Source organism: Melanotaenia boesemani, chromosome 4 (assembly GCF_017639745.1).
Source record: "Melanotaenia boesemani isolate fMelBoe1 chromosome 4, fMelBoe1.pri, whole genome shotgun sequence".
NCBI lineage: Eukaryota > Metazoa > Chordata > Actinopteri > Atheriniformes > Melanotaeniidae > Melanotaenia > Melanotaenia boesemani.
In genome coordinates, this window is record NC_055685.1 from 7,024,599 (window position 1) to 7,044,858 (window position 20,260).

Below are 20,260 nucleotides of genomic sequence, written 5' to 3' on the forward strand. Positions count from 1 at the left end.
AACTTTAAGCTAAGTTAAAAACATTAAAACTGCCTCCTTTTGGAAAATAAAGGGTCATAGTGCTGCAGGTTTCAGATGTTCTCCTGCTCCAACACACCTGATTCAGACTCAGGTTTGATGTTAAGCTCTGCACAAGGTTTTCTAAGAGTCTGATACAGTCTGACCCTCTTGTTGGTTTCAGAGTGAGGCGTCTGGGCTACTACGACCACACCCAGAGGCAGCTAGGGGAGAGGGCGCTTTACGTTTTCCCCGCCAAAGGTGATGCCACACGCATCACCTGCGAAGGACCCGAGGGTGCCCCAGTTCTGCCAGAGGACCCCGTTGCCAGAAAGGTGGGGAAAAGTTTCCACTTTATTTAAGTCATCTGTTGGTGCTGAAAACATTCCTGAACAGAGGTGTTGCTGACTGGTGGAGACCTCCGGGGTTTTAGTCAGACAGTTCTCATAGATCACAAGGAATTTCTTTCATCCTCTTCAAACTCCTTCGCTCTTTGTCTGCGTTTCTCCTGCAGCTAAAAAGGATGTTTAAGAAGGATTCTGGGAAGAAGACGGATAATGTCGACTCACAAGGTACCCAACAGATCTCTGCACAGCACACACACATACACACATAACTTCCTGTTTATAAAGGTGTTATTGGTGTAGATATAAATAATACAGAGGCGTTTAGAAAGCATAGTAATTGGAGAGAGTTTTTGTTTTTATGCACATTTTTCCTCCTTTCTGCATGCAAAGCAGGTAGAATTAGATAGTTTTCCTGGGAGGCGTCAGGCAGTCCTTCCTGCAAACTGAACTGGATGCAGAGAAAACAGACTAATTGAAAATTATACTGAAGTGCAGAACACTTCAATTATATTTCTCTGCAGCATCCAGGAAGATGGAGAATGACTATGTACCTTACTGTGAGCTCCCAGCAAAACAACACAACAATCTGCATCCTGATGACCTGTGTGGAAAATGACACTTAAAATAAAAAAGAAATTATTCTATATCTGATGTTTCCCTCCAGCCGAGCACAAATCTGAGCAGACGGACTCGTCTCATCCCAACAACAACGGCCCCGTGATGCCGCCCGAGTCCCAGAACACCAACGACACCACAGCCGAACAGCCGGAGCAGGACGCCGATGACGAGGCTGCAGAGGACACAGACGACACTAGGTCCCTTAAGATCTTCTTATTTGGTTGCTCCATATTTAAGATTTCATTGGTATGAATGTGTGGACATGTGGGAGGCAGTGTCAGCCACTTACCTTTTTGTTATCAGCAATAGGAGGGTTGTAAGATAGTCTGCAGGACAGAGCCACTTATCATCATCATTGCTGCACAGATGCGCTTTGCACTGGGAAAGAAAAAAGCCAAATCCCTTCTCTAGGCCTATAACTGTGCCAGCAGGAGGTTGACTTCTGCTTTTTGCAGCTTATCCGAGTTATCAGAGAGACGTGCAGCGCAAATGTATTACATTTATTCTCGTTAATTTAATTTTGAGGTCAAGTTTAACGTACATTATGAACTCTGGATAACGGGTACCTCCGAGCGTTATCACTTATACGTTTTCTCAGGAATGATAGTGTGTAACTGGTGGGTAAATTGTGTTGGATAGCTTAAACTTTAGATGATCTACAGAAGTTTTCTATGTATTTATATTAGAGATTAGAGACAGATATGTTTTTGTTTAAATGCCTTTAAGCATATGTTAAACAAAAACAAAAAGTGCAGGAAGTTTCCAGGGTTTAAACTGAAAGTTTAAATAAATAACCTCCTGAAGTTTTATAAAGTAAATAAAAGTAAAGTCTCAGCTCCAGTGAGACGGCTTCTATTCTTCTCAAAATGACCATGTGATGCCACATGTGATAGCAGGGACCCTTTTCTCTACATTACTAACTGTTAATGTTTCTGTGGCCGAAAAGAAAAGAAAACAATAGCAATAAGCCAGCTTTTGTGGCTTATCATGTGGCCTAAACAAACACACACACTGCTCTCTAGTCATCCCTCTACATGCTTCACTGCAATAAAACTAGCTGAATTTTACTCTCTCTTTCACACACAGAACACACACACACATCTTCTGCTATCACAGACTATTTCTGTATCGATATGATCAGCAACCTTGTTTGAAGCGATAGAAATGTGGAGGGACTTTGAGCCAGCAGAGCTGCTGCTTATGTTTACAAACGTTACTGGTCTCACAGTAACGTCACCAGTAGCTCTGAGTTGTAGAGGACTGGGAGGTCGGAGAGTCTGCTGCTTTAACTTACCTTCGACATCTGCTCACTAGAGCTTCTCAGCTCGGCAAACCTTTTTCTCCTCTCTGCCGTGTGCGTGAGCTCTGTACATGCACACAGCTTTTGCTGCTGATTGGCTGTTACCCGTGCTGTATGTGTAGCCAGTCAGATGGTGTTGTGGGTGGTGGTGCTGCAGACAGAGTAGTGACTGCAGACAGAGAGGTGTGGCTGCATCACAGCCAAAATAATCCGCTTTTAAATTGATCTCTTATCAGCCACCGGATTGAACAAAAAGGCAGATGCCAATATGCGTCAAAATGGCCGATATTGGCTCTGATATCAGCCCGATAATCGGTCTATCCCTAATTTATATCCCGTTGAGGAGGTTTACAATCCAGCTGTTAAAATGTGTTTATTCAGAGATGCTATATAGCAAATCAACCACGAGTGAACAATGACACCGATATTTATCCTAAGACTAAAGACTATGTTGCTAAGTGATCTCTGTTTTGACCCAGAAATGAGTGAAAAGTGTAAATATTTTATGTTTGTTTATAAGCCAATATTTTTTTTCCTGAAAGCCAAGACTCAAGAGAATGATATATAAATGAGAAAAGGCTTGGTCACTGTTGATCTGTGTGGTATTTCTGTTAGTAGTAAATTCTCTGTAGTTGTTCTGGTTGATCTTTATGGCACTATATCTACATTATTTTTTTATTTGAATTATTTTTTACTTATTTTATTAAATGATTTTAATTATTTTAGCTTCATAATTTGACAGCTGAGGCTGTCCTGAATATATATATATATATATATATATATATATATTCTTGAGCCACTCATGGTCAACAAGTCCAGTTCGTGGGTGTGTGGGAATGAAAGAAAGAGATCTACCCTTGACAAACACAGTGTTTTATTAGGATTACTGATGTGTAGGTATCATTAGATGAGACTGTTCTGTGAATCTTTTTCAACATCTCTGAATTCATAGTCCAGAAAACATCAGTAATAGGAGAAATCCTTTTCTGTATCTATGCATGATGCTGCAGCTCTCTGACGTCGTCTGCAAGTTCCACCGCCTCCTCCCAGAGCGGCGGCCTGGGAACCAATCGCAAGAAGAGCATCCCACTCTCCATCCGCAACCTGAAGAGAAAACACAAGAAGAAGAGGACAAAGTTCTCCCGCGAGTTTAAGCCTGGAGACCGGTGAGTTGACAGTGACTCTCTTTCTGACTGTTTTCTACATTTGTGTTTTCATATGCAACACATCACTTACCATCAGTAGCTGACTCTGGATCAGGATGAAGAATCATTCGACCCCCATTAGGACTCTATTCAAACTGAAACAGTCACTACTGAAGTAAAGCATTTATTACACATTCTATGACTGATGCGACTTATTCTCCAGAGCGTCTTATACTCCAGAAAGTACGGTAGAACAGTTGCACCTAATGAAGTGCAGATGAGTGTTTTTTTTCCTCTGTCACCTGTCAGAAAGAATTCCGTCCTAACTAAAACCGTCCAGGAAGCTACTCCTGTAAACCTCATCAGTGTGCATTGTGTTTGTTTTCCTTCAGGGTGGCAGTGGAAGTTGTTTCCACAAAGACCATCGCTGATGTGATGTGGAAGGACGGGTGGGTGGAGAAGGGGATCAGATCGAACGACCTCATTCCCATTCAGCACCTTGACAGCCATGAGTTTTGCCCCGGGGACTTCGTGGTAGACAAACGACGTGAGGACACTTTGTTGAGATTTGCTCTGTCCTTCTGGACTGCAGTGATGTTTGTGATTCTGCAGCTATTTTTTATTTACATACTTTATTTTGCTTTCTAAACTGTCTACATGTGTTTTGTTCCTGTCTTCAGCCCAAGCCCTGCAGGACCCTGGAGTGTACGGGGTCATCCAGTCGGGCGATCACAAGGGTAGAACATGTGTCGTCAGGTGGATCGAACTCAACTCTACTGGTGATGATGTGAAGGTCAGTCATGAGGACAACATCTGTTCTACAGAGAATATTGAGACCATACCCACAGACATTCCTGTTTGTGTTTGGTTTATTTAAGGTTATCGGAGTGGAGGAGGATGTCAGCGTGTACGACATTGCAGATCATCCAGATTTCCACTTCCGCACCACAGACATCGTCATCAGAATATGGAACTCAGAGAACGGACACAATGACTGTGAAAATGAGGTGATGGACATTTAAATAATTCTGTTTCTCCTCAGTGAAATGGAAGAAATGATCTAATTAATTCTGAGACGTGTATTTTTATGTGACTTGCAGCTGCTGTTACACTGATGTTGTTTTCTGTTCATCTCTACATGTCAGACATCAGTCGGCCAGGTGTCCAGGGTGGATGTCAGCAGCAAAGTGGAAGTTGTGTGGGCAGACAACTCCAAGACCATCGTCCTTCCACAGGTAAACGTTTACCCCATAACCCATTTTAATCAAGTTTATTTATATATAGGGCACATTTAAAAACAACAAGGTCAACCAAAGTGATTTCTACTATTTACTACTGAGTAAATCCACCTGGAGCACGATAGAAAATGTAAATGGTTATCTGCTCCTAATAGAAAACCGCTTTATTTCCAGTGAAAACCAGAGGATAGCCTCCCAGTTAATTTAGGAATTAGTAAAGTAATTTCTGATGAGGAACTGAAGCTAAAAAAGTGACCCGGAGCAGTTTTCCAGATGTTTTAATAAAGACGTTATGCAGGTAAATATCTCTGGAAGCCACCAGCTCATGTTGATGATGGACACCTCTATCAATGGTCAGTCAGAAGAAACCAGGGATAGCCCCCACATTCACCTTATTACCACGAAACTGCATTCTTAATCAGATTTTCTTTCCCCTAAAAATGGGACATTTACTCTAAATGAAATTAATAATGTTTGGATTTAGCGGCGTGTGAAGCGGTAGGGATGAAAATCAGCACCTCTAAATCCGAGACCACGGTTCTCAGCGGGAAAATGGAGGGTCCTGTCCGGGTTAGGAATGAGGTCCTGAAGTATGTCAGGGTCCTGTTCTCAAGTGAGGAGAAGATGGAGCAGGAGATCGACAGGTGGATCGGTGCGGCATCGGCAGTGATGCTGCGGTGGTGTGTTGTGATGAAGAGGGAGCTGGGCCGATTTACCGTCCATCTGCGTTCCGACCCTCATCAATGGTCACCAGCTGTGGGTAGTAACCGAAAGAACGAGATCACGAGTGCAAGCGGCTGAAATGAGTGTCTGCAGGGCTCTCTTAGAGATGGGGTGAGAAGCTCAGAGTAGAGCTGCTGCAACTCCACATTGAGAAGAACCAGATGAGGTGGCTTGGGCATCTGGTTAGGATGCCTGGGAACGCCTCTGGATCTCCCTGACAAGTTAGAAAAAGTGGCCAGGAAGAGGGAAGTCTGGGTCTCCCTGCTCAGGCTGCTGCCCCCACAACCCAACCCCGGATAAGCGGCAGAAATTGGATGGCGGGACGGATGTATGGATGGATGGTTGAGTGGATGGATACATACAGTATTGTATTTAGTTAAGGCAACCTTTCAAAAGACCTAAAACGCTTCTTATTGAGTCCATTATTCATTCACCCCACATCCATACACTCCGAACTAAACCACTGCCCCCAACTGCATGGTGTGCACTTCCACATTAGTAATTCCTTCATTCAGAAGAATCATCTTGTTTTAAGATCTTATCTCTGAAAGTGAGAATCAGTGAAAGAAGCATAGACAGGATAGTTTAGAGGATGTTTTTTTTACTTATTAAATGTGTTGATATGAGTGTTTGGCTACTTCTTTTAAGATCTCACTTGTCTAAAGTGCAGACATTTTTTTCTTATTTCAGGAAAGTTTACGAAGTGGAACCAGCTTACTGTGCTGGCTGAGAGCTCACTTTTGTAGTGTGTGAGTTGGTACTGGAAGAACTTGAAACAGGTTTTCCAGCTAAAATTAGGTATGAAAGACAGAATGTGATCCCAAACAGTCTCACTGAGATCATTTAACCTAATATGTGTGTAAATAACCAGTTTTGGGATTTAGTAACTAATAAAAAAATGAAAGACATTGTTAATAATCTTAAATGTCCTGCTTGGTGAGTATATCGTACTTAAGATAAAATGGATATAAGATTCTTGGTTAGAGACCTGTTTCAGTGCTGTGTGGTGGTTAGAAGTTTTTACTGACAGCTTAACGATCCCTCGCAGCATCTCTACAACGTGGAGTCTGAGATCGAGGAGACGGACTACGACTCTGTGGAGGAGACCAGTAGCGTCCTGTCCACCGAGGAGTGGGAGGACGAGAGCGACAGCTGGGAGACGGACAACGGCCTGACCACTGAGGACGACAGCCACGTTAACAATGCAGATGCCACCGACACGGCGACGCCCACCCCTACACCCACGGGCTCCATGGCGTTTATCATCCCCCCAAAAGAGGGCAGCAAGGCCGGCATCACCAGCCCCACCAAAGGGGTCCCTGGAGAGGAGGGAGAAGCATCAGTGGCTGTGGCCAGTCCTGCTTCTGGAGGAGGTGGGGGAGGGTTTGCTTTCATCCATGTTTGCCTTTGTACATGATTGATTTCATGACCTAAATGAAGTCCAACACATCTAAACTAAAACTGAGTTACTTCTTGTAAATAAACCGGTTTAGGAACCACTCCAGGAGGAGCAGTCAACGGAGCAGAGAAGCCCAGCAAGGACAGCACCTCGCGAGGCTTCAGGGAGCTGAGAGAGGCTCTGAAGATCCTGGAGAGCCTAAAGAATATGACGGTCGAGCAGCTGTGGACAGGCGGCTCACCAACCTCCCCAACCTCCGCAGAACCCGCCTCCACGGCCAACGTGGCGAGCTCGGTGACGCCGGCAGCCCCTGAGAAACCCACCAAGGAAAAACGCTTCCTGGATGACATCAAGAAGCTGCAGGAGAACCTGAGGAAGACGCTGGACAACGTGGCCATCGTGGAGGAAGAAAAGATGGAGGCTGTGGTGGAGGCTGTAGGGAGTGGAGGGGCAGGCACAGAGGTTGGCGTCATTGCTGGAGTCCTGATCAGTCGCTGGTAAAATGCTTCTCGTTGGTCGTCCTTGTTTAAACTTCTGCTTACTTTTCAGGCAGAAAGAGCTGGAGAGGAGAAGGCCCAGCAGGAGCCGCAGACCCCAGTGGGGGGGCCAGAGTGGCCCAGTGAGTTCCTCAGTGACACACCAGTACTGTGCCAACAGAGTGGAGGGAAACCTGGAGTGACTTTTACCAGTGCCAAGGGGGAGGTGTTCTCAGTGCTGGAGTGGGCACCAGGTGAGACGGGAACATGTTTAAACTCTCCTCCTCTTCCTCCTTCAGTTATTTTTCTGTCGTCAGTAACTAATCAGTTTTTTTTAAGCCATAATAAGACTCAAATTCCTCCAGTGATGATGAACTGAGCTTGTTCAGCTGCGTCTCCGTGATGGACATGAAGTTCTCAGTATAACACTTGAGTAAGACGTCTCGACCATGTCTACATGACTAAATTGAGTTTCTGCCATGTGATTGGCTGGTTAGATACCCGCGTTAACAAGTAATTGAACAAGTGGACCGAATAAAGTGGCCGTGGAGTGTACATCTCACTTTTATTTAAAGCGTTTTCCTGCACAGAGGTTTTTTCTTGGTTTCCATGGCAGCAGCAGCCTCTAACATTTTCATCCATCAGCTCTCATCCTGCAGCGTAATAAGCTCTCAGCCCCTCCCTCTGTAGCTCAGCTGCAAGTTTCTCTCTGTTCTTTAATATTCATCCATGTTTTCTCTCTCTCTCTCTGTAACAGACACTCACTCATTCATGAAAATGGAGTTTCAGCCAGCGGAGGCGAAGAAGTTTTTCAGCACAGTGAGGAAGGAAATGGCTCTGCTGGCAACGTCGCTGCCTGATGGCATCATGGTCAAAACCTTCGAAGACCGCATGGTGGGTTTTGTGCCACTAGTGCCATGATGATAATCATCACATGCGTTACTTTGTTATTCTTCTGGTCAGATTAGTCCTCATACATCATTGTTTCAGAATATCCATGTTGTATGATCCACTGGGAATGAAAAAGCCTTTAATGAAATGAGTATATTTCTGCAACCACAAGGCCAATATGAATACTTTTAGAGTCATAGTAAAGGGAACACTTGTGAGGTTTGTGTAAATATTTGTAACACAGTCCATGTATGTGTTACTGGTGAAGAATAAATGAGGATGGAACATGAAAAAAGTCTCAGGCTTGCCTAAAAAAGAAAACATTTTCAAGATGAATATGAATACCTCTCTGTAGATCTGACCTTCTGTCAGCTCATAGAACAATATTTGTACATTTTCTCTGCTAAGACCAACTCATACAGAACAGAATTATGGAAGTTTCAGTACAAAGTTCAGGTGACGTCTCCAAAATGGCCATTTCAGCTATTTTTTTTTTTTCTGGCATTAATAAGGTATTTCTGATTTCTGATTTTGGAACTATCTGTTCCCAACGTCCCCGCATTGGGTGACCTAAGGTTTGAGTTGACGCTGTTTCTCTGTGGTTTTTACAGACTGTTAGGTGGGTAAGATCAGCCTGTTTACTTCAGACATGGACTGATTTTCTCCCGGTAGTTTCACACACTGTGATGGAGATACCTGGGATAATGGGATAAACCTCCTTTATTCCAAAATTGAGATTGCAAATTTTATTGTGATATATCTTGATTATTTTAATGGAATTTATTCAGCTCTTTTTTGCCATAAAACTAAAATGTAAATCCCACAAGAAGATGTAATGTTCTGGTGTAATCACTGTTTTATGTTATAAAGACGAGCTTCATTGTTGTAGATCAACATGCAGAGCAGCGACTCTGAGAAGAGAGCGGTCGGGTCGTACGAGTCTGGTCCATCAGATGATTAAACCGGATATGGACATGGTGTCATTACATTCAGTAGAGGAGCTCTGACTCTCTTTACTGTTTCTCTGCAAAAGTATTACTTCTAATACCATCATTTAAATTACGTTCTCTCTAAAAAGGTCTTTTTAAACACAGGAATACCACAGGGCTGTATCTTCTAACCACTTTTATTTTCAGTTTATATAAATGAAATGAGAATGTATAGCAGTAACTTCAATTTTTAAATATGCAGATGATCCGAGATTAATGGGCTGATTTTATCATAATGATCATGACTCTGTCCTTCAATGGACTGGCAACCTGTCCATGGTGCACCCTGCCTAAGGTTGCATTTGGATTCTTTTAAAACAAACATTTAAAAATGATCTAAGTTTTTTCTCTCTTTGATGCAGGACCTTTTTTCAGCTTTGATCAAAGGACCAACTCGAACGCCGTACGAGGACGGTCTGTTCCTGTTCGACATCCAGCTGCCGAACATCTACCCGGCCGTGCCGCCTCTCTTCCGCTACCTGTCCCAGTGCAGCGGCCGCCTCAATCCCAACCTCTACGACAACGGGAAGGTCTGCGTCAGCCTGCTGGGCACCTGGATCGGAAAGGTCAGTGGCATCGTGACGCCTCGGTGTACGAAGCTGCTCTTTTGGAGCCAAATCCTGATACCTGACTGGGTGTTGTGATCCGCAGGGCACCGAGAGATGGACCAGCAAGTCGAGCCTGCTGCAAGTCCTCATCTCCATCCAAGGCTAGTTCTGCATTCTCCTCCTCCTTTCTGCAGCTGGAAATGTTTTATTCATGTGTTTATTTGCTCAGAAGTGCATCAACACAGTCAATCTTTCAACTAATTATATCTGCCTCACACATCCAGACTGTAGTCAGGGTTACCAGACCAGAGTTCCTGGGCCCTCATTTATCAACCAGTCATAGCACGTTAGTCAGTAAATAATAAATCCTACATGTTTTCATGGTCAGAATCCTACCAAACATCTTTTTAAGTTCACTTATTCAAGTTCATTTAACAAATGTTTAACCCTAAAAACTTGGCTAGCAGGCCGACCACCAGTTTCTCAGGACGGTGTATAACTGTGGGGTAAACTGTTCGATCGCTCACCCTTTAGTTCAGGGGTGTCTTAGATGTTTCCTTGCTCCAACACACTTGAATTAAATTAAATGTCTCTCAAGTCCCCAACAGCCTGTTGTCAAGTTCTGCCCAAACATGTCGACCCATTAATCTGATTCAGGTGTGCTGCAGCAAGAAACATCCAAAACCTGCAGGACGGCGGACCTAGAGAACCGACTTTGGAAACCCTTGCTTTAGGTGATCTATGGAAGTTTTCCAGGTGTTAACGTCTCATCCAGGAGGTTTCCAATCCGGCTGCAAAATGTAGCGTTTTTTCAGAAACTTTACATGATAAATCCACGAGTGATCCACGATAACATGATTATTTAAAAACAAGGTCGATGTCACTACTGTGTTGCTAAGAGACCTCTGTTTTGACCTAGAAATTAAAATGAAGCCAGTTCCTGTCAAACTTTGAACCAATCAGAGAGCTTAGATTGACAGTAATGTCCAATCAGAAGCAGCCAAAGATCAAGAAGTGAGCATAAAGTTCTAAGGAAGAAAAATGATGCTGCTCTAGAAGACGTTTTTGATGCACGGTGGTGCCACAAACCAGCCGGGTTGGAGTTGGTTTTGTGAGGATAGCAGGTAAACAGCAGCATAAATAGCTGCAAACAGAGTGAAACAGCTGGAGGAAAAAGTGTAAATATGTAAATAGTTTCTGTGTGTTTGTTTCAAAGCTTTTCTCCTCAAGCTACGACTTGAGAGAATGATGTGTGATGAGAAAAGGCTCGGTCACTGTTGATCTGTGTTATTTCTACAAAGTTCTGTTAGTAATAAATTCGGTTTTGTTCTACTGGTCGGCCTTTATGCTGCTCTTCTATTGATACATCCATTTTACATCATTGTAGCCTCATAATCTGACAACGGAGGCTGTCCTGAAAATATCATGTCTGATTGTAGACTGGGATTAAAATGGTTGAGCTTCTACATGCAGTTTTAAGGAGTTTTAAGGGTGAGTCTTGTTGGTAAATTCCTCAGTAAACACAGTTTTTTATTAACTCTGATTCTAAATGATCCGTCTTCAGGCCTGATCCTGGTCAACGAGCCGTATTATAATGAGGCTGGCTTCGACAGTGACCGAGGTCTGCAGGAGGGATACGAGAACAGTCGCTGCTACAACGAGATGGCTCTCATCAAGATGGTGCAGTCCATGACGCAGCTCCTCCAGAATCCTGTTGAGGTCTTCAAGCAGGAGATCCAGGAGCACTTCATTTCCAGCGGCTGGCGATTAGTCCACCGCTTGGAGGCGTGGCTCGACCTGAACGAGGCTGCGGAGAGAGGCCATGCTGCTCTCTCGTCCTCCAGGAGCCACCACTTAAGGGACAGAGCCCCCCCCGCGGAGCTGCTGGATGAGCACCCGGCCGGGGGACTGGGTCTCGTGGCTGTGGCCCACAACAGTCCCAGTAAGCCTGGGGAGAAGGCGAGCACAGGAGGAGTCAGCAGCATCATAGAGGAGGAGCTGGAGGATTCAGGGTTGAGTCCTTCCACTAGTTCTCAACAAGAGATGAGCCAGAACTCAGACTGCGACCTCACCAAGGGGAGCGGCTCTACGGGCCCCGGCTCTGTAGTCCGCAGCGGGACCTCAGAACCAGGTCCTAGCACCACCGGAGGAGGTGGGGTCATCTCTTCAGGAAGCCAGCCGGTGGTCCGACCAAAGAAAAGGCGGAAGAGCTACCGGAGTTTCCTCCCAGAGGGCAGCGGCTACCCGGACATCGGCTTCCCGCTCTTCCCGCTCTCCAAAGGCTTTGTGAAGAGCGTTCGAGGCGTGCTGCTGCAGTACCGAGCAGCGCTGGCCGCCGCCGCCATCCCCGAGCACATAGAGGACAAGTAAGTGCCTCCTCACCATTTCCCAACACACAACTGCACTGTTCCCTGCTCTCCTCCTCCTCTTCTACCTTTTCACTTGCCTCAAGCTGTGGAGGAGGATTCATTACAAGTTAGTCGGCGGGGCGCTGCACCGTGCCCCCCCCCCCCAGCACTGCCCACATTTTGACCCTTTACCTCCATCCATTAGTCTTTACTGCTCCTGCTGCCCTCAACTTTTAACAATCTGCTTTTTTTTCCCCATAATTCCTCTTAATAACAGCTGGAAAACAGCACGCGTGATCAGGTTCTGGTTTGGTTGGGACGCACCTTGATAATGTCTTTGTTTTCTCCTTCAGTGACCCCTCAGATGAGTGTGATGGATAAAAGAGGGGTGGACAAACCTGCTGGAGCCACATACAGTACATAAAAAAGAAACTTCATCCTTCCATGAAAGCAGGTAAAAACTGAGCTTTTTACTGGAGTGGCTCAGTTTCAAGAGAAGTTTGACTTTACCGGAGGCTTGAATGCAAAAAAAAGGGACTGAATGAGATGAAAAATCAGTGCCATGAACCTTCCTCCGCCACCTTCGTCATCAACTGCAGGACCGGCCAGGTAGCCGCTCTGCTGCCTGATGGGTGGAACGCGGACGTTAGCTGGTCTGGAGGCTGGATCAAACTGCAGCTATCTGTAGCACTTCTGATGTTATCACTGTACCATCCTGCACTAGAACAAACCAACCGAGGGACAATCCGGGCGTAGAAATGCTCACTGAGAGGACCTTTTAGAAGTAGGAGTCACTGGTCGTACGGTCTTCTGCCAAATTCTCTCACATTCACAGCAGAACAGGCTGAATGTCGGTAAAACTGCCAGCGACCGCTTCACCACTTCTTCCTCTACACAGTTTACATGCAGGTCACCTCTGGATCGTCGTCGCGGCTGTTTGGTTTAAGACGGTTTAAACGGGAAGGAGTCGGTGCCTCTTCATGCAAAAGTGGGAACTCTGCTTTGTTTGGTGTTTTGAGGCGTTTTTTTGTTTTTTATATATATACTGATGGAGGCTGAAATGGTTTCAGTCTGAAGCTTTACCCATCATGCTCCACTCCTCTGTGAAGGAGGTGAACCCACATCACTGCACATGACACTGTTTAAATAGAAAAATGAACTGTCGGCATCCATTCCATCATCTCACGTTAACATGTTGCCTTACTTGAATCGTTCTTGATGATCTCAGACCGTCGTGTACAGACACACAACCACTAACATCCTGCTTCGGTCAGTGTTTTCCCTCCTCGCTTCCGCTGCTTTCCCTGGTGTCTGTTCATTTTTCCCTTTCCAGATGCGACGCAGGAGGTTTCTTGGAAGCAGCATTGTTCTAATTATTATTATTTCATGTTTTCCTGGTTAAACTTACAGAGAAAATGACACTAATTACAGCACAAAGAAAAAACTTTTTTCCCCTCTTTATCCTGCATATATCGTGTGGAAAAAAAGAATAAATCAGGGTTTAATGATTTAATGATTTACTTATTTACGGTAAACCTGCTGTTTTGCTTTAGATTGTATCATGAAACTCAGATTTTGGTCCAGTTGTGCTTCCTAAGGGAAAATCCACACTTTGTTTACATAAAGATGATAACAGATCACACCCCAGCCCAGACGTCTGGTGTTTTACTTGAATAAAGAAATTTGAAGCTGACAAGCATCTCTGGATGAGAGCACGTCGTGCCATTGTGGACGAACGAGTCAGGAGCTGCTGCATTTTAAGAGACTTAAAAAAAAAACAAGATTAATTTGAATCGAGTGAATTTTGTTTTGCATCGTCTTCCATTCGTTCCTCTGCAGCCCTTTAAAAAAGCGGCATTCCGACACCAGATCTGTCCTCCCCTCTGGGGTTTTATCGAGTCATTGTTTTGCTGCCTTTAACGCTGGTGGAGGATGGAAGTGTTGCTTGTTTGCTTTTTCTTTGCTTCCTTATTGCTGCTGTTTGTAAGAAGTCCCAGTTGTCTGAGGAGCTCGTTTTCCTCCTCTTCACCCGAAGATGGCGTGAAAAGGAGGAAAGCTCAGCTCTGAAAAGATCTGAGGCTTCGCTCCTTCGTTTTTCGGCTTCCTCTTCCTCCTGTACACTGACATAAAGCGGAAAATGTGAAGCTAAAAGTACATGAAAGCCCATGATGCTATGTACAATTTTTCTGTGTATGTTCTTCAGATACAAACCACGATTATTACTGCAAGATGTTTGTTTTACAGCCAAAGCATGTAACATGTTGCTTTAAGCCTCGTAAATGGGCTACACACAAGACTTGACTGTATGATGTCTACATTTCCACAGTGGCCTGTTACTGAGATATTGTTTAAAAAGAACTAATAAAGTTATAATTTGTAGCCTGATTCCCTCTGTACAGACATCATGAGTATATTAAAATAAGTACATACAGTATATATTTAACACAAACTTGAGTTCCAACAAGTCACATGGATGCTTGGGGCATAAATGTACAAAATGCTGAGTGTGTATTGTATTCAGATTTCATCTTTTCTTTTTCTTTATTTTTTTTAATGATTTATTTTTGTTGCTTTAAAACAAATGTAGTGATGTATTAAACTTTGCAAGCAGTACCATAGAAACATGGTGGCCTTGTGTTTGAATCTGTGTCAACTAGAAACCCAAAAACTGATCAAACTGTAAATATGTGAAGTTTACAGATGGTTAGTAGTTTTTCCCTCTTTTATAAAAATGAAATGATATATTTGAATGGAATCAACTCCACTGTAGTGGAAAGATCTGCAGGGATGGATGAGCTTTGTGCTGCGAGGCGGAGGAACACCTGCTGGTTTTGGTCATTTTCTGGAATTTGTTGACAACATGAAAGATGTGAAGCCAGAAAGTTATCGATTGTTGTTTGAACCCGTTTAAAAATCCACATGAACACACCTCAGACTGTTTGTATAATCCAGCAGGAGGCCAGATGCACCCCAATCTGAGACTTAATGGGAATCTGCCCAATGACCATGATAAAAATATTCACACCCCTGTTAAAATTCCGGGTTTTAATGATGTTAAAAAACGAAAACACCATAATTTCTTAACATTTCCCACCTTCAGTGGAACCCTGCAAAATCTGTGTGATGACCCAAAGAGGGCTGAGAAGAAACGGTGAACCAACAATCGGAGATCTGGAGCCAGTTTGTGAGGAAGAGTCACCGATCCAAACAAGACCAAAGCCAGGGATTAATTCAAAGCTGCTTCAGCAGCGTTTTGGTTTAACGGCGTCCACACTTATTACCAGATTATTATACAGACAGGATTTTTTAAACATCTTCTTCTAACAGATTTGTTTGTTTAAGGTCACGTTAAAGGTGGGAAAAGAGTTTTTCACAGAAACCTGGTATTTTAAGAGGGTCATGAACCCTTTTTATATCCACCGTATGTGCAGCCTGCATTAACTAACGAGTCTCATTCACACGCATCCTTAATGATTCATTTTAAAACTTTCAATAATTTCAATCATGTTGGTGACAATAAAATCGTAGAATCAGGAGTGAAACGTGTTTGTGTGTGAACATTCATTTTCTGTACCATTTATTCCAATGAGGGTCGCGGGGCAGCTGGAGCCTGGACAGGTCGCCAGTCCATCGCAGTGTGTGTGAACATTTGTTCTTTTATTTAGGCCACATGGCGACAGTTATTATGGCTTCTTTCCAGTCTATTGCTTCTTTTGTTCTGGCACCTGACCTGCACATATGTTCTTCTTATTAGTTTTTAAGACTTGTCAGGTGTAACTTCTTTAGAGGTACCCCCCCCCCCCAATAACCAAACCAAAGTAAAAATTTATCATACAGGCAGACAAGTTGTTTATCATCTTTTTAATTTATAATTCAATCCAAAACACTTGAAGGTTTGATTTGATTCTAGAAAACATACAGACATTTGTCAAAATAAAAAAAATAGATCTCTCTTTGAATAAAGAATCAGTCATTCAGCCGTCGGTGTTCCAGAAACAAATTAAAACTATTTTCTCTTCGTCGTAAACACAAAAACACACAATACAGATGGACTGAGTCTGCTGGCTCACTGCTGAATGAAAACCCATCAGAGCTTCAATGATCTCTCCGGTTTTTTATGTGTTTCACAAATATAAGACCTTTTTCTTTTACTCTTGTTAAAATTAAATATCAGGAAGTCCGTTTTAAATGGTTGTGAAAGAAACTATTTATTTATTTTTTTCAATTTCAGCCAGCAGCAGAACAAACGAGTGCATGCACTGCCACATTTCGACCACCAGGAAGCAGCATCAAGGCACACCAAACAAGTTAAAGGACCATCACACACAAAACATCTCAACACAAAGAAAGTGGTCTGAAGCATCCTTAAAAGAAACCTACATTTATATGAAGTGAAAGCAGAAAAGCCTGATTTATGCGTCAAAGAGCAAAAGCCTTGCAAGACAATGAATTTGTCTTTGGCTGATTCAACTTTTAACAACTTGTTAAGCAGTGGTTCCCAACCTGGGGTCCCGGACCCCCCTGAGGGCAAACCCCCAAAGAACACAGGGGTCCCCAAGACTTTAAACATTCAGAGCCATTATGATTAAAGTCCACATATTGTCCCTATTTTAAGAAAAAAAAAGTAAGGCTGTGCGTTGTTATTTTAACTTTGGATTTATGGAAGGACAGGGCTCTGCCAGAATACATTATTTACGGTGAGAATCTCACCCAAGCATGGTTTCAGCACACGGTGGGGCAGGGGGTCCCCATGGACAATAGGTTGGGAACCACTGTTGTAAAGGGTGCATCCTCCTTTTTTTGGTGCTACAGATCACTTTTAACAAAACAGACAAGAAAAAAAGCATGTTTTCAAGTAGTTTTCATCTTATGAACTTGTTGCTTTTCACCTGCAGACTCCTTCATGAAAACTTTTATACGAAACGCACGTAAGCCCCTGCGAATCGTATAAATGACAAAAGCTCGACCTGGTTGTCTCATGGAGGCTTCGAAACAGGACTCGCAACAAGTGCATGTTGTGCAAAAAATGTTGGAAAAGCAAATTTTCTTACAGGAAATAAAGTTTTTTTTTTTTTTATAACCAAACAGTCAAACAGCCGTGGAGCATTAAAAGAGACTAAGACAACATCTTTGTCTTTAGTCTTCTTAAAGCCATCAACCCTCCTCTTCCTCTTGTCTCCATCTCCCAGCAGCAGGACAGTTTCATGTTCTCCAAAGATTTCATGCGAAAGAAGGATGGAGCCCAACAAAGCCTCCCTCATGCAGCATTTAACAAGTCAATATCCCCTCCTCCTCTTTGTCCCTTTCCTGCACTCGCCGTCTGTTTCAACCCCCCCACCCCTTTTAAGGCTCCTCATTGTTCATTTCCACTTACAAAGAAAACATCTGAGGCTCGTCATCTCATCAAAACAGTTAAAAACCAGAAACAGGAAAACCTTCCTCATTCCCTCCATGTGTGCTAAAGCTCAATGTTAAGGACACCTCGGTGATGATTGACAGCGTGGCTTCAGCTCAACAGTCGAAAATAACCTCCTTATGTCGTCTCCTATGAACAAATGTTCATATGAACATTCATTCCTTGACGTTGTTGGGAAAAAGATGAAGGAAAAAACAGAAAAGTGATTGTTTTCCTCTTTTTCCTCACGTTTATTTACAGGAGTCACAGTTAGTATCGCTGATGTTGTGGACATGCAGGATGGTCCAGTGTTTTTCTACAATAAAGGAAACTCCTTTTTTCAGCATTTAGACTGACCAGCTTTTATTGTGGCTGCAGCAAAGATACGTCCCACTGTGTTTGAAAAGAAAGGCTCCTCTGCAAAGGATGGCTGGATGACAGCAGCAGGAGAGGAAGAGTTTTATGTTGGAAAGGTGGGAATGATGGAGGGAGGGATGGATGGATGGATGGAGGGAGGGAAGGAGGGAGGGAGGATGCAGGGGTACAAAACGCAATGAGGCAAAGGAGGAAGAAAGAAGACTTGCAGCAGAGAACAGCTGTTAGCCACCTCTGAAATATGGAACCATAAGAATGCCATAACAAAGAATAAAACGATAAGAGGAAAATACAAACAAATAAATAAAACAATACACACAATTATAAATAAATTAATTATATATATATTTTTTTCTTTATTATAATTACTTTATATTACTTATTCATATTTTATAAATTATTAAATTTTTTAAAATTTTTTATAATAGTATTTTTTATATTGATATATTTTTACATTATTTAATTTGTTTATATTTATTTCTTTATTTTTCCCTATTCTGTTTTATATTTATAATAGGATAGGGAAAAATAAAATAATAAAGAAAATGAAAATATAAATAAATGAAAACATATCCAAAACAGTATATATATACACACAAAAAGAATATAGGAATTTAAACACAAACAGAAATAAAATAAATATATAAGTATATAAATAAATAAATAAACAAATCCAAATATTAAAGACTGTGCTTAGAATTATTTATTTTTCTATATTTATTTTCTTTGTTTTTCCACATTTATTTATTTTTTTTATATTTTGTAATTTTTAACATTTTTTTTTATTCATTTGTATATACAGGATATTTCTTCATTTATTTGTTTTTATGTATTGTTTGACTTTTTTTCCATATATTCCCTCATTTATTTTCTTTTTCTTTTCCAGTCATTCTTTTTTGTGGCATTCCTATCGTTCCACACTGAGCAAAGCATAAGAAGCTAAATAAATAGTTCAAAACCCAAAAGCACAGTAACAAACAAATCTTCCAGTAGTTGTTTGGAACTGTTATGATTTAATGACATAATTATCTTCCTATTAAATGTAAAAAGTCTGTATGAAACTAGAGGTATATGGGAATGTGTGTACCTGGTGAATCCGAGTAGATTTGACCTTAAACAGACACATCCCAGGTTTTTATGTGTTACATCTGCGTTCTTCAGAGAAAACATCTGCAGTCCATCTATCCTGGACCGATTATGGTGATTCTGCAAAACAAACACGGAGTAACGGGTTGCCGCCACCGTTAGGAGCTCGTAGTCTGGCTTCCTGAAGACGGAGCTGTCAGGACTTTAAGGCATCAAACCCGAGCCCCGTCTGACAATAAATACTGAATTTATACTTCATTATGCATCTGTCAGCGTGTTTAGCTGGGGTATTAACAGTAGTAAAGAGATTCAGCCTGTTGCTGTGTGTGTCGTGTTAAAGCAGAGCATTTGACCTCAGCTGAGAGTTTCAAGCTCTCTGTGTTATTAACAGCTGCAATGGTCAACACCACAATGACATCCCTGCTAACTCACACACATGCAGCCACCACTGTCCAGCAGAGCAGCCATGAAGGCAAGAAGATAATCCTTTGCTGTTACGTAAGAAGCTGGGACTGTGGCTGACGAGCTGCAGCATGATGGAGCTGATTTACAGTTTAACTTATCATGTAAATATACATGCATCTGTGTGTCAGCTGCAGTGTTCAGTATTAAACAAATGTTACGGTATTATTGAATTAAATTCTGTTTTAGGAGACTGGAACAGTCGTTCTTGCAGTTTTGTTAAGTTAAGCTTTTTTTCTAACTTTTTATCACAAAGATCAGAAAACCTGAGGATGTTTACACAACTCAAAACTATTAAAGAAAATATTTTCCTCTGTAACAGCACTGAGGGCAAAAGGCTAACAAAGGAGCACTAGATACTACCGAATCTGGCTCTGAGATAAAAATAAAACAGAAAAATATTTAATTTAAAAATAAAATGAAGTTTAAGTAGGAGGCGGCTACAACCCCAATAGAACATAAAGAACATATCAGATGTTGAAATTGAGACATTTTACCATTTCATGGAAAATATGAGCTCATCAGAAGTTTAATGGCAGCAACATATGAACAGAGGGAACAAAGACTGGAAAAGAAATTGGTACAAATCTGGAGGATCATTTGACAACTAATTAGGTCAACTGACAACAGGTCCGTAACATGACTGGCTAAAAAGGGAGCATTTCAGAGAGGAAGAGTCTCTCAGATGTAGAGTTGGACTTAGGTTCACCAACCTGAGACAACTACAGACAACTACTGCAACTTTCTGAAAAATGTTCCTAAATATAAACTTTCAAAGACAACAGTGTATAATAATACCAACAAAAGATTCCAGGAATCAGGAGGAATCTCTGTGTGCTTGGGACAAGGTTAAAGATCAAAATTAAATGATGGTGATCTTGGTGCCCTCAGACAACACCGCATTAAACACATGATTAGACATG

The 20,260-nt window shown here is 42.3% G+C and overlaps 1 protein-coding gene across 1 annotated transcript in view; it reads left to right on the forward strand.

Annotated features, from left to right (window-relative positions):
- The window catches only part of ube2o (ubiquitin-conjugating enzyme E2O), a 44,961-nt gene extending 30,043 nt beyond the window's left edge, over positions 1 to 14,918 (forward strand). The window contains exons 8-23 of the mRNA XM_041983218.1: positions 182 to 332; positions 512 to 569; positions 1,009 to 1,159; positions 3,273 to 3,428; positions 3,800 to 3,954; positions 4,088 to 4,200; positions 4,286 to 4,414; positions 4,553 to 4,642; positions 6,417 to 6,741; positions 6,862 to 7,229; positions 7,317 to 7,497; positions 8,001 to 8,137; positions 9,486 to 9,689; positions 9,775 to 9,832; positions 11,236 to 12,037; positions 12,373 to 14,918. Coding sequence (XP_041839152.1) covers positions 182 to 332; positions 512 to 569; positions 1,009 to 1,159; positions 3,273 to 3,428; positions 3,800 to 3,954; positions 4,088 to 4,200; positions 4,286 to 4,414; positions 4,553 to 4,642; positions 6,417 to 6,741; positions 6,862 to 7,229; positions 7,317 to 7,497; positions 8,001 to 8,137; positions 9,486 to 9,689; positions 9,775 to 9,832; positions 11,236 to 12,037; positions 12,373 to 12,400 — 3,106 coding nt within the window. The 3' untranslated portion in view covers positions 12,401 to 14,918. The remainder of the gene's footprint in view (positions 1 to 181; positions 333 to 511; positions 570 to 1,008; positions 1,160 to 3,272; positions 3,429 to 3,799; positions 3,955 to 4,087; positions 4,201 to 4,285; positions 4,415 to 4,552; positions 4,643 to 6,416; positions 6,742 to 6,861; positions 7,230 to 7,316; positions 7,498 to 8,000; positions 8,138 to 9,485; positions 9,690 to 9,774; positions 9,833 to 11,235; positions 12,038 to 12,372) is intronic.
- Positions 14,919 to 20,260: the final 5,342 nt, after the last annotated feature.